The following is a 13,723-nucleotide window of genomic DNA, read 5'->3' as shown; positions in this document are numbered from 1 at the left end:
CACCCTGACGGTCAACCCGAATTCGTCGCCCACCTGAGAGACTGAACTTATGAGCCTGTTTTAGTTTCTTTTGTTCCATTGGACTTACTGAACTGGTTTACACTACTGTTGACATGTTTCTATTATCGTTCTGTGTTTGAGAGTTTGCATTTGTTCCGTTCTTGGTACACTTTTGTTCTTATGTTGCACCTGACATCTTCCTATGTATATAGTTAGCCTCCTGTACATTTTGTAGTTAATCTCACACACACATATTTAGTTGCACCCAGTACACAATCTTATTTATTATCATGCAGGCACATTTTCTTGTGAAAGGGGGGGATGTCATGATATCCAGATCAACATATCATGGTGCAATCACACACACACTGATGGACAGGCATTTGGACCAACCAGCACACACACAACATCGCAGCCAATCACTAGTAAAAGCACACGCACTATAAAAGGGGGAACACGAGAGTTCCCGCTCATTCTGGTAGGAGACAGCTCGGGACACAGAGCTTGCAGCGTGACACTCAGACATGGACAATGTGCTGAGTGCCTCACCAACATTAGTGATAGGGCTGGGTCCATAGGTTAGCTGGTAGCTAACGTACCCAAGTCTATAGTTAGTTGCATCTGTTAGTTAACATAATAAAATCAAGTTGTACCATCTACAGCCATGTTGGCTCATTTGTGCATCAGGACAACCAACACACCTGTGACCCTTTGTTACAGCACAGGAGCTTTTAATTGGAAACCATGGGCGAAATTCTCCAGAAACGGCGCGATGTCCGCCGACTGGCGCCCAAAACGGCGCCAATCAGACGGGCATCGCGCCGCCCCAAAGGTGCGGAATGCTCCGCATCTTTGGGGGACGAGCCCCAACATTGAGGGGCTAGGCCGGTGCCGGAGGAATTTCCGCCCTGCCAGCTGGCGGAAAAGGCCTTTGGTGCCCCGCCAGTTTGTGCGGAAATGACATCTCCGGGCGGCACATGCGCGGGAGCGTTAACGGTCGCTCACGGCATTCCCGCGCATGCGCAGTGGAGGGAGTCTCTTCCGCCTCCGCCATGGTGGAGACCGTGGCGGAGGCGAAAGGGAAAGAGTGTCCCCCCAGCACAGGCCCGCCCGCGGATCGGTGGGCCCCGATCGTGGGCCAGGCCACCGTGAGGGCACCCCCCGGGGCCAGATCGCCCCGCGCCCCCCCCAGGACCCTGGAGCCTGCCCACGCCGCCTTGTCCCGCCGGTATGGTAGTTGATTTAATTTACGCCGGCGGGACAAGCATTTTATCGGCGGGACTTCGGCCCATCCGGGCCGGATAATCGAGCGGGGGGGCCCACCAACCGGCGCGGCGCGATTCCCGCCGAACCTCCGGTGCCGGAGACTTCGGCAACCGGCAGGGGCGGGATTCACGCCAGCCCCCGGCGATTCTCCGACCCGGCGGGGGGGTCGGAGAATGTCGCCCCCAGTTTTACATTGGAAACTGCAAATTTTGGTATAATTAATACCAAGATTAGAAGAAAAGGAATTATTTTATGTCCAGCACTGGTACTTATAAAATTTTTTAACTGCTAAGTGAAAAATTCAACTAAAGTACTGGAGACATCTGACTTTTATTTTCTGGTATTTAACAGTGATATTTAAAGCAGATAAATTAATTTAGAAGAAGTAGGCGAGGTGTAAAGAAATGTAGACCTCTGGGGCGAGATTCTCCGACACCCGCCGGGTCGGAGAATCGCCAGGGGCTGGCATGAATCCCGCCCCCGCCGGTTGCCGAATTCTCCGGCACTGGAGATTCGGCGGGGGCGGGAATCGCGCCGTGCCGGTTGGCGCCCCCCCCGCGATTCTCCGGCCCGGATGGGCCGACGTCCCGCTGCTAGGATGCCTGTCCCGCCGGCGTGGATTAAACCACCTACCTTACCGGCAGGACAAGGTGGCGCGGGCGGGCTCCGGGGTCCTGAGGGGGGCGCGGGGCGATCTGGCCCCGGGGGGTGCCCCCATGGTGGCCTGGCCCGCGATCGGGGCCCACCGATCCGCGGGCGGGCCTGTGCCGTGGGGGCACTCTTTTCCTTCCGCCTTCGCCACGGTCTCCACCATGGCGGAGGCGGAAGAGACTCCCTCCACAGCGCATGCGCGGGGATGCCGTGAGCGGCCGCTAACGCTCCTGCGCATGCGCCGCCCGGCAATGTTATTTCCGCGCCAGCTGGCGGGGCACTTCCGCCAGCTGGCGGGGCGGAAATCAGTCCGGCGCGGGCCTAGCCCCTCAAGGTTAGGGCTGGGCCCCCCAAGGTGCGGAGGATTCCGCACCTTTGGGGCGGCGCGATGACCAACTGATTTGCGCCGTTTTTGGCGCCGGTCGGTGGACATCGCACCGATACCGGAGAACTTTCTCAGCATTGCCACCGTGTTTTCACTCTCGCTAAACATTTAAATATGGCGGCTAGCTCTCCAGTTTTTTTTTGAGGCAGTGGATGTTTGTACTTCCTCAAAATAATGGTAATGCAATTTACCATAGAATCATTGAATGGCTACAGTGCAGAAGGAGGCCACTTGGCCCATCAAGTCGGCATCGGCCCTCTGAAAGAGCATCCTAGGTAGGCCCACTTCCCCACCCTATCCCCGAAACCCAACCTAACCATGAGACACGAAGGGGCAATTTAGCATGGCCGCCATATTTTTGAGATTGGAGGATCAAGCCCAGTTAACCTCTACCTGCGTAAAGATATGTTTTCAGTGTAAGTGCTCATAACAAACAAATAAAGTTATCTAAAAAAAGCACAAGAGAAGTAACTCCCTTTGGCACAAACAGATGAATTCAATTGTTGATACAGTACAAATGCCATTTTTACAAATTGCATTGGGCATTGTTGATAAAAAGTAGTGATTTTCGTTTCCGGATAGAAGTATGGAACAGTTTGAAATTATTCCATTTTGACTTGCTGAGCACTGTATGCATTTGTAATAATGGAGTTATTTTTAACGTGACGAAAGTCTCTTGCATCACTGAAATGCTTGACTTGTGTGGAATTTTGATATTAATTCTGTAACAGGATGTGTTTGCGTGATCACTTTGTCTTTCCTTTGTTGGGCAAAATTTTCCGGCCTATCCCATCGGCAGGATCTTCCAGTCCCGCCGAAGGCAACGCGCGCCGGCGGCGGGTTCCCTGGCGGCAGGACGGGCGAGCCAAGCAAAACATTGCAGACACCAGCGGGACCGTCTCTGCTGCCGGAAAGCACGCTGCGGAGCGGCGGCCCGGAAAGCACGCTGCGGAGCGGCGGCCCGGAAAGCACGCTGCGGAGCGGGGGCCCGGAAAGCACGCTGCGGAGCGGCGGCCCGGAAAGTCCCGCCCACAGTTTGCATAAAGCCCATGAACTCATTTGAATCACTTGTTGAATCATTTGTTGAATATGTTAATTTCATAAATACAAAACCAGCTCACCACTGACCTCAAAACATACAAACATAGAAAATAGGAGCAGAAGCAGGCCTTTCGGCCCCTCAAGCCTGCTGCACCATTCAATAAGATCGGGGCTTATCTGTCTGTGTTTCGAGTTCTACATTCCCATCTACCCCCAATAATCTTTGATTCCCTTGCCTAACAAGAATCTATCCACCTCTACCTTAAAAAATATTCAGTGCCCTTGCTCCACCACCTTCTGAGACAGAGTTCCAAATTCCCACGACCCTCTGAGAGAAAAATAAATCTTGGGCTGAATTCTCCATCGGTGGGACCCTCCGCTTCGCCGGCAGCGCACTCACGCCCGCGGATTTCCCAACGGTGTGGGGGAGCTCACAATGGGAAACCCCATTGGCCGGCTGCTGGGACAGAGGATCCCGCTGCCGGGGGGGGGGCACGCCGCGCCAGAAAATGGTTCTGGCGGGATGGAGAATCTCGCTCCTCTTCCTCAACTCTACCCTCAGAGGGCGATCCCTAGCTTTAAAACAGCGCCCCCTAAAATGGTTTGAAAGAAGAGTCATCATTAAACAGTTTTTCAAAATTAACAGCTCGGGTCATTAATTAATAAGCACTGTCAAGTTTAATATTGTTGTGGATTTTAATGGAAAGCTGTGGTTGGTATGCAGATTATATGGTGGCACATGGCGGTGAGATGCAGGTCAGTACAGTTCTCATTTGCAGATTTCTTACCTTGCCTGGGAAGACTGGAGGAATCAATGGGTGGAATGCTCTCGTCCTGGGGAAACATGGTCTATTTCCTACTGCGGAGGCCGAGGAGAAAACAAACCACATCTTCCAGCCCCCGAGCTGATTAATTGTGCACCCAAGGGTTTTGTGCCGTATTCCGTGGTGGGGCAGGTCTGGATGGTGCATTATTCGCTGTCCCATCCGGGCGGCATGTAGTAAAGGCGGCCGATATCACTGACCTACTATTGAAGAAAGTAGGTGGACCCCCTGAAAATGAAGATGTATTTCCAGGAACATTCTGAGACTGGATGATGTCTCCCCCTCCCCCCGTCCTTCCGAGACACCAAACCTGGAGGATCCACCTGAGAATGACTCCCTGCCCCCACTGCTATTCTGGAGTCCAGGGCTGTGGGCTGCCTCCACCCTGCACTCCAGAAGCAGCCCAGGTATTGTTCAGGTGAGCCTGAACACCACCTGCGCACCACGCGCTGCATATGTGTTCCCACAGGCGTGTTTTCCTTTGACACTGTTGAGAATCGTGCTTGGGTGGCCAGACCATTATCTGAATCCTATTAGCGAAATACAAATGAGTTTCATGCTGGCCTCCAATGGGTTTCCTGATCGCCGTGGCGGGCACCAGCTGAAGATCCTGTGGATCCCACAGTGATCGGGAAATTTGCGCCGGGGTAAAACCGATTTTGGGTCTCCTATCGAATTCCTCCCCCCTTCCCCCACTCACCATTGAACCTGCCTGCGAGGGCATGGGGGAACTCCACCCACTGATTTCATACAATGAGGGGAAAGATGAAATAGTGAGTGCCTTGAGCTTGTACTAAGTTCCCAGTGTTTGGCTACAAAACGTTACTGACAAGAATGTGGGGACGGATTATTTTCCGTCGTGCCGAATCAAGCCAAAACCTTTTTTAAAAAGTAAAAATAAAAAGAAACGATTAACATGCAAGTTAAAAATAGAACACGCTGAAATTACAGAGTAAGATAATGACCTTCTGAAAAGAGAGGTGAATGTTTCAGGGACAAATGTCCCAGCACAAGCATTAACGTTACACATCCAGCCATCTTTCCATGGGCTGATGAATCTGCTACCTTTAGCAGACTTGCATGTTAACATTGCAGGTTTTTATTTTAGCACGATATAAATTGAGTAAAGAATACATTTTAAAGCAATTGCCGTTTTCCTTATAGTACATTTGTTTTTACAGGGAACAGCACATCACAATGCAAACGTTACATATGCAAAGATCCGTCACATTCCAGTGCCAAGAATAGATGAGAAGGGATTCACCATGCCAACACGAAGGTCAACAAAAAAGGTATTGAGTTTTGCAGAAAAGAATGACAACAATTGAGTGTATTTGCTTAATTTACAGATGGCAAAGGATGAAGTGTATGTGTGACCAGTAAAGTGCCAGCTTGTCATTTTGTTTTATGTCTCAATACAACTGGTCAGAATGAACCTGGGGATCTCATTAAATAATGGGTGAGATTCAACGGCCTCGTCCCGACACCAAGTCGGGTGCATTGAGGCCGGTGAATCTCGCGAGAGGCCTCGCAACGCTCGGAAAGTCTTGCGGGAATCATTGGAATCGCTCTCACTCGGCGGGATCCATGCATGCATATTTAAATTATCCATTAGGCTCATTAAATATGCGCTTGCCCAATTCACCCGGGGTCCGGAGTTCACTCCCCAGCGAGGCCTCAACCGGGCACCATTTGGTACTTGATGGCAGCTATGGGGGTGTCGCTTGAGAGCTGGGGCACCTGGGTGGTCGGACACTGGGCAGGGTGACACCTTGGCACTTCGTCTGACACCTGGACACCTTGGCACTGCCAGCATGGCACCTTGGCACTGCCATGTCTGACACCCTGACAGTGCCCAGATTGCCCATGTCAGGGGTCTGGCCTGGGGGCGCCTTGCCCATAAGAGGTAGGGTGAGGGGAGGTCTCAAGGCCCTCAGAAGAGGTAAGTTGGGTGAAGTGGGGGGGGGGGGGGGGGGGGGGGGGGCGGGGGTCCTGAGGCTGTGGTGAGGCTGCACAGAGGGGGGGTTGAAAAATGGGGGCTGCCTTTAAAAATGGTGCCCTGATCTGCCAATAGTCTTCCTGGAGATGATTTAAAGAGTGGCCTTGACGAGGAGTTCCTTGCCGAGGGCAAAAAAAATGGCGAGGTCGGCACCGAGAAACTTACCGCTAAACGCACCTTTAACTCAAGTCCGCTGAATCACGCCCATCATTTCTCTTTCCTGAAATTAAATAAAAGTGAAGGGGGGACAGCACGGTGGTGCAGTGGGTTAGCCCTGCAGCCTCACGGCGCCGAGGTCCCAGGTTCGAACCCGGCTCTGGGTCACTGTCCGTGTGAAGTTTGCACATTCTCCCTGTGTCTGCGTGGGTTTCGCCCCCACAACCCAAAGATGTGCAGGTTAGGTGTATTGGCCACGCTAAATTGCCCCTTAATTGGAAAAAAATGAATTGGGTACTCTAAATTTATTTTAAAAAGAATGAAGGGGGCAGTGATTGCTGAGCAATGAAGATCCTTTTGAAGATCAGTCATGCATGGCAAAACAAAATGGAGTTGATTTTACCCAGAAAGTGATGTTAATGCAAATCCAGAGCTACCCTTCAAAGGCTTAACGCTGCATTTATAAAAAGGCTGGTAGATGAAGTTACTGGGAAAATCCCCTCGTCGCCACACTCTTGCGCCTGTTCGGGTACACTGAGGGAGAATTCAGAATGTCCAGTTCACCTAACAAGCACATCTTTCGGGACTTGTGGGAGTAAACCGGAGCACCGGGAGGAAACCCACGCAGGCACGGGGAGGACGTACAGACTCTGCACAGACACAGTGACCCAAGTCAGGAATCGAACCTGGGTCCCTGGCGCTGTGAAGCAGCAGTGCTAACCACTGTACTACCGTGCCGCCTTCAGTTATTTGCCAAAGGCATTTTTTTTTCTTTGCTCCCTCAATTTAAAAAAAAAAGAACAACCCCCCCCCCCCCCGTATACATAAATAATAAATCAACAACCATCATCAACACAAAAGCAAATATACACGCCAACTCAAGAAAAACGAACCAACCACCCCCGAGGGCCCCCCCTCCCCCTCTCCTTCCCCCTCTCTCCCTCCCCCCTCCCTCTTCCCCCCTCCCCCTCTCTCCCCCTCCCCCCTCTCACTCTCCCCCTCTCTCCCCCTCCCCTTCTCTCCCCCTCCCCTTCTCTCCCCCTCCCCTTCTCTCTCCCCTCCCCCTCTCCCCCCTCCCCCTCCTCCCTCCCCCTCCTCCCCCTCCCTGTCTACCCCTCCCCCTCCCCCTCTCCCCTCTCTCCCCCTCTCTCTCTCCCCCCTCCCCTCCACCTCCCCCTCCCCCTCTCTCCCCCTCCCCCTTCCCCCTCTCTCCCCCCTCTTCCCCCCCTCCTCTCCCCCCCCTCTCCCCCCCTCCTCTCTCTCCCCCTCCCTCCCCCTCCTCACTCTCTCTCTCCCCCCTCCCCCCTCTCTCCCCCCCTCTCTCCCCCCCTCTCTCTCCGCCCTCTCTCTCCCCCCTCCCCTCTCTCCCCGCTCTCCCCCCCTCCCCTCTCTCCCCCCCTCCCCTCTCTCCCCCCTCCCCTCTCTCCCCCCTCCCCTCTCTCCCCCCTCCCCTCTCTCCCCCCCTCCCCTCTCTCCCCCCTCTCTCCCCCCCTCCCCTCTCTCCTCCCCCTCCCCTCTCTCCCCCCTTCCCCTCTCTCCCCCCCTCCCCCTCTCTCCCCCCCTCCCCTCTCTCCCCACCCCCCCCCTCTCTCCCCCCTCCCCTCTCTCCCCCCTCCCCTCTCTCCCCCCCTCTCTCCCCCCTCTCCCCCCTCTCTCCCCCCTCCCCTCTCTCCCCCCCTCCCCTCTCTCCCCCCTCCCTCTCTCCCCCCCTCCCCCTCTCCCCCCCTCCCCTCTCTCCCCCCCTCCCCTCTCTCCCCCCCTCCCCTCTCTCCCCCCCCTCTCCCTCTCCCCCCCCGCTCTCCCCCTCTCTCCCCCTCTCCCCCCCCGCTCTCCCCCCCTCCCCTCTCTCCCCCCTCTCTCCCCCCTCCCCGCTCTCCCCCCTCCCCGCTCTCCCGGCCCTCTCTCCCCCCCCTCCCCGCTCTCCCCCCCTCCCCGCTCTCCCCCCCCTCCCCGCTCTCCCCCCCCTCCCGCTCTCCCCCCCCCCCTCCCCGCTCTCCCCCCCCCCCTCCCCGCTCTCCCCCCCCCTCCCCGCTCTCCCCCCCCTCCCCGCTCTCCCCCCCCCCCTCCCCGCTCTCCCCCCCCCCCCCTCTCTCCCTCTCTCCCCCTCGGGTTGCTGCTGCTGCTGACCATCTTCTAACGCTCTGCCAGGAAGTCTATGAACGGTTGCCACCGCCTGAAGAACCCTTGCACCGATCCCCTGAAGAACCCTTGCGCCGATCCCCTTAAGGCAAATTTCACCCTCTCCAATTTAATAAACTCCGCCATATCGTTGATCCAGGATTCCACGCTTGGGGGGCCTCGCATCCTTCCACTGAAGAATCCTTCACGGGCTACCAGGGACGCAAAGGCCAGAATACGGCCCCTTTCGCCTCCTGCACTCCCGGCCACCCCAAATATTGCCAGCCCCCAGCCCGGCTTGACCCTGGAACCTACCATCCTCAACACTGTCCTCGCTACGCTCTTCAAAAGTCCTCCAGCGCTGGGCACGCCCAGAACATGTGGGTGTGGTTTGCTGGGCTCCCTGAGCACCTAACACACCTGTCCTCGCACCCAAAAAAAACGGCTTATCCTTGCCCCGGTCATGTGAGCCCTATGCAGCACCTTAAATTGTATGAGGCTGAGCCTCGCGCAAGAGGAGGAAGAGTTCACTCTCCCCAGGGCATCCGCCCACGTCCCCTCGTCAATCTCCTCACCCAATTCCTCCTCCCACTTACCCTTTAGCTCCTCCACCGAGGCCTCCTCCTCCTCCTGCATCACCTGATATGTTGCCGAGATCCTCCCCTCTCCAATCCACACCCCCGACAGCACCCTGTCCTGGACCCTGCGTGGCGGCAACAGTGAGAACTCCACCACCTGCCGCCGAACGAACGCCCTTACCTGCATATATCTGAAGGTGTTCCCCTGGGGGAGCCCAAACTTCTCCTCCAGCTCACCCAGGCTCACGAACTTCCCATCCACAAACAGGTCCCCCATCCTTCTAAAACCTGCCCTGTGCCAGCTCAAGAACCCTACGTCCATCCTCCCCGGCCAAACTGGTGGTTACCCCGTATCGGGGACCACACCGAGGCCCCCCACCTCCCCCCTGTGGCGTCTCCATTGCCCCAAAATTTTGAGGGTAGCCGCCACCACCGAGCTTGTGGTATACCTCGTTGGAGGAAGCGGCAGCAGCGCCGTCACCAGCGCCTCCAGGCTCATGCCCACACAAGACGCCATCTCCAGCCTCTTCCATGCCGCCCCATCACCCACTTACGCACCATCGCCACATTGGTGGCCCAATAATACCCACAGAGGTTAGGCAGCGCCAACCCCCCCCATATCGCTGCACCGCTCCAGGAACACCATTCTCACTCTCGGGGTCTTCTGCGCCCACACAAACCCCATAATGCCCCTATTGACCTGCCTGAAGAAGGCCTTGGGGATCAGGATGGAGAGGCACTGGAACAGGAACAAAAATCTCGGGAGCACCGTCATTTTAACTGACTGCACCCTACCCGCCAGGGAGAGTGGGAGCATGTCCCACCTCTTAAACTCCTCCTCCATTTGCTCCACTCCACTTAAACGTATGCAGGGCCCCCCAACTCCTAGCCACCTGCACCCCCAAATACCTAAAACTCCTCTCCGCCCTTTTTAAGTGGGAGCTCACCAATCCTCCTCTCCTGGTCCCCTGGGTGAACAACGAACAACTCGCTCTTCCCATATTGAGCTTATACCCGAGAACATAGAGCGACACCCGATGTTCCTCCCCACCCTGCACCAGTTGCTCCCTCAATTTATCCATCACTGTCAATTTGAATAAGTGAGGGAACAATGGTGACACATTTAAATCTCACCTTATTAGCCAGGTAGCAAGGTTACTGTTACAATAGCGGAAAAAAACATTATTATGATTAAGAATTTATTTTATAAATTAATAATAGCTTATTATTATTTTGTTTTTTGCCATTTACACTCTATTTTCAAGACACCAAGCAATACAAGCAGATTGTCAGTCGAAACTGACGTGCTGGCATACATTTAGCAATGCTGATCCTTAAGTGTGCAAATAAGCAGCTCATCTTTCATGATACGTGGGTGGTCTGTAATTCCAAACCATGTAGTTAGGTCACCATCCAGTGGTACATTATTGCAATAGCTTCCTATTAAATCCGAAGAGTGAAACATATTCGGCTGGGACCATGACGGGCTTTCGGGTGGCGGCGGTTGTTCGTCATTGGTCACCCGTGGGCTCTCCCAATCCCACCAAACTCTATGACATTCAGCATGGCTTGCCCACTCCGCTGCCAGGGAAGCCACTGTGTGTGTGTGTGTGTGTGGGCAGGGTGGTGGGGGGGGGGGGGGGGGGGGGGGGGGGGGGAGGCTCTTCTGCAGGATTAGAATATCCAGCTGGGGGGAATGGCTGGAAAATCCTTCCCATTGAAAAACAATAGGCGCAGGCGGCGCCGATTTGGCCTCACGAGCCTACTCCACCATTCAATATGATCATTGACCAGAAACTGAACTGGACTAGCTATATAAATACTGTGGCTACAAGAGAAGGTCAGAGACTAGGAATCCTGTGGCGAGTAGCTCACCTCCTGACTCCCAAAAGTCTGTCCACAATCTACAAGGCACAAGTCAGGAGTGTAATGGAATATTCCTGACTTGCCTGGATGAGTGAAGGTCAACAACATCAAGAAACACGACACCATCGAGGACAAAGCAGCCCCGCTTGATTGGCACCCGATCCGCAAACATCCTCCATCACCGCACAGTAGTCGAGTGTGTACCATCTACAAGATGCACTGCAGTGACTCACCAAGGCTCCTTAGGCAGCACCTTCCCAACCCACGACCACTACCACCTGGAAGGACAAGAGCAGCAGATACCTGGGAACTCTACCACCTGGAGGTTCCCCTCCAAGCCATTCACCTTCCTGACTTGGAAATATATTGCCATTCCTTCACTGTCGCTGGGTCAATATTCTGGCACCTCCTCCCTAACAGCACTGTGGGTCTGCCTACACCTGGGGAACTGCAAGCGGTTCAAGACGCTAGCTAACTACTGCCTCCTTAAGGGCAACTAATGATGGGCAATAAATCCTGGCCTAGCCAATGAAGCCCACATCTTGTAAATGAATAACAAAAAAGGCTATTAAGTAAGTTAAATGGTAAGCTGCTTCTCCTCAATGATATTTCTGTATCTAAGGCTATTGAGTGAAATCTGATACTTTAATACATTGTTAAATGTGCTGATGTGTTTAATTTTAGATTGGATTAGGAGCAGCATATTCTGGCATTCATACAAACAGGATACAGATGGAGGAGAGAAATGTTTACTGTGGTCCTTACAATATAAAAGTCATCAAACAACAGTATGTAATAACTATACCAAACACAAACAGTTTATTTTCATTTCTGAATCTTTTAATAATTTTAGTCCCATTAGTTGCAGTAAAAAATAAAGCACAAATACTTTTGTGTCATAAGAGTTAAACAATGGTGTGTAAGTTTACATTTAAAAACTATTGCTCTAAATATTGTTTGTACTGGGAAGGGTTTGGGGGAGGGTGGGGTGGAGAAGCGATTTAAATCCAACATCCAGCTCTGGGCTGAATTTTCCTGGAATGGCAGAAGTCCTGTTGCCAGGCTGAAGGTAGGAGCATTTCCCACATCAGCCTGCAGCAGGCCCTGTGGAGGCCCATTCCCAGCAAGGTCACTTAATTGGATGGGAGCTGTCCCGCCCCCTCCCATGACCTGCTGGCCCAATGAGTGGGCTGACAACTCAGCAGTGCCACCAATTGCACCGGGGCCATTCTGTGGATGTGGAGAGGACTCCTCCATGGTGCCCTCGAAGAGGGTTGGGGGTCACTAAGGCTCGACGGGTAGGCCCTGCTGTAGGAAATGGGGTTTGCATTGCACCAGTGGTGCCAGTGCTGCCGGGGTGGACATTGCTCTTCAGTGTGGGGGGGGGGGGGGGGGGGGGGACTTCTTCTGTGATCTGTGGCGTATCCATAAAGGAGAACCCCCCCCCCCCCCAATCTTGGAAGGCTGCCAGGTTTCACTGAACCGTCTCAACACACCATGATAGGTCCTCACCGTGTGGGCAAAATGTCAGTGGAGGTGGGAAGTGGTCCTGAGCTGGTGGCTTAAGTGGCTCAATTGGCCTCCCAGCTCACAGCCAATCTGCCAACTTTCCTGCCACTGGCAAAATGGCATGTCAGTGGGAAGAAGTTACCACCGCACCCCTCTCCCTCCCCGAGGCCTTCTCTTGCTATTGTGCCAGCCTTCCAGCCTCTCATCCCTTCCACAGGGGATCTAGAAAATTCCAGCTATAATCCTTATTGTTATCAATCCTCTGGGTCAATGTTGTCCTTCGGAAGTCTTATTAATTTTACTTTGAATCATTTTCTTTCTCTTTCCTTTACTTACTTCTGCCTTGTGCTTCACTCACCCTGTGTTAGAGATTCGGGTTTGCCGCACGTACCTACTGGGCCTCGGTGGTCTTGCCACTCCCGTTTAGCAATCCGGTTGGCTGCCTTTTAGTCGAAGGATAACATTTGTTACATTTACATTCTCTGGAAAGTTCACACACAGGACCAAGAATTTAAACAAAAGGTCAACGGGCCAGTTTAACGATCTGGCAGTGAAGTTGGGTTATTTGAGGCGAGTGACTCTCATGGGAAAACAAGACAAGAGAAAATAATGACCAACATAAAAGGGCGGCACAGTGGTTAGCACTGCTGCCTCACGCCGCCCGGGACCCAGGTTCAATTCAAGCATTGTGTAACTGTCTATGTGAAGTTTGCACGTTCTCTCCCGTGTCTGCGTGAGTTTCTCTGGGTGCTCCGGTTTCCTCCCACAGTCCAAAGATGTGCAGGTTAGGGGGATTGGCCATGCTCAAATTGCCCCTTAGTGTCCAGGGATATGCAGGTTAGGTGGGATTACGGGGAAGGGGTGGTGGGAGTGGGCCCAAGCAGAGTGCTCTTTCAGAGGGTCGGTACAGACTCGATGAACCGAATGGCCTCCATCTGCACTGTAGGGATTGTAAGGACATAGTGAGAGCTGATGTCGAACCATTTTTGTCTTCCATTATGCAGTACGGACCCTAGCAGGTAATTGACTATAGTGGTGGACACCTGATAGCTGTGGGGACATCGGATAGAAGGATTAAAATTTTTGGATTCCAATCGTTCCAAAGAAATTTCTCTTACGCTGCATGGACATGCCGGACGCATCAAGTCACTGTTTCTCAATGAGGAAAAAGGGTTTTTACTCAGTGGAAGTTATGACCTCAGCATCAGGTGGGAGTTAAAATATTTTCTTGCATGTTTCTTAGCAGATACTTTGCTTGCGAGAACGAAATATAACTCATTTTACAACAAACAAAATTGGTCAATTTTAGACGGTGGGATCTGAAGACTGG

At 53.5% G+C, this 13,723-nt stretch overlaps 1 protein-coding gene across 1 annotated transcript in view; it reads left to right on the top strand.

The window, feature by feature from the left end:
- LOC140394754 (F-box and WD repeat domain containing protein 10B-like) overlaps positions 1-13,723 on the top strand; it is a 92,419-nt gene that overhangs the window by 37,522 nt on the left and 41,174 nt on the right. The window contains 6 exon segments of the mRNA XM_072481971.1: positions 5,349-5,459; positions 11,569-11,672; positions 13,398-13,408; positions 13,411-13,475; positions 13,477-13,601; positions 13,703-13,722. Of these exon segments, the coding sequence (XP_072338072.1) occupies positions 5,349-5,459; positions 11,569-11,672; positions 13,398-13,408; positions 13,411-13,475; positions 13,477-13,601; positions 13,703-13,722 (436 nt within the window).

The sequence above is a fragment of the Scyliorhinus torazame genome, chromosome 18, assembly GCF_047496885.1.
Source record: "Scyliorhinus torazame isolate Kashiwa2021f chromosome 18, sScyTor2.1, whole genome shotgun sequence".
In the NCBI taxonomy this organism is placed as follows: domain Eukaryota; kingdom Metazoa; phylum Chordata; class Chondrichthyes; order Carcharhiniformes; family Scyliorhinidae; genus Scyliorhinus; species Scyliorhinus torazame.
Note: the sequence above shows the minus strand (reverse complement) of the source record. Positions and strands in the feature narration are given on the sequence as shown.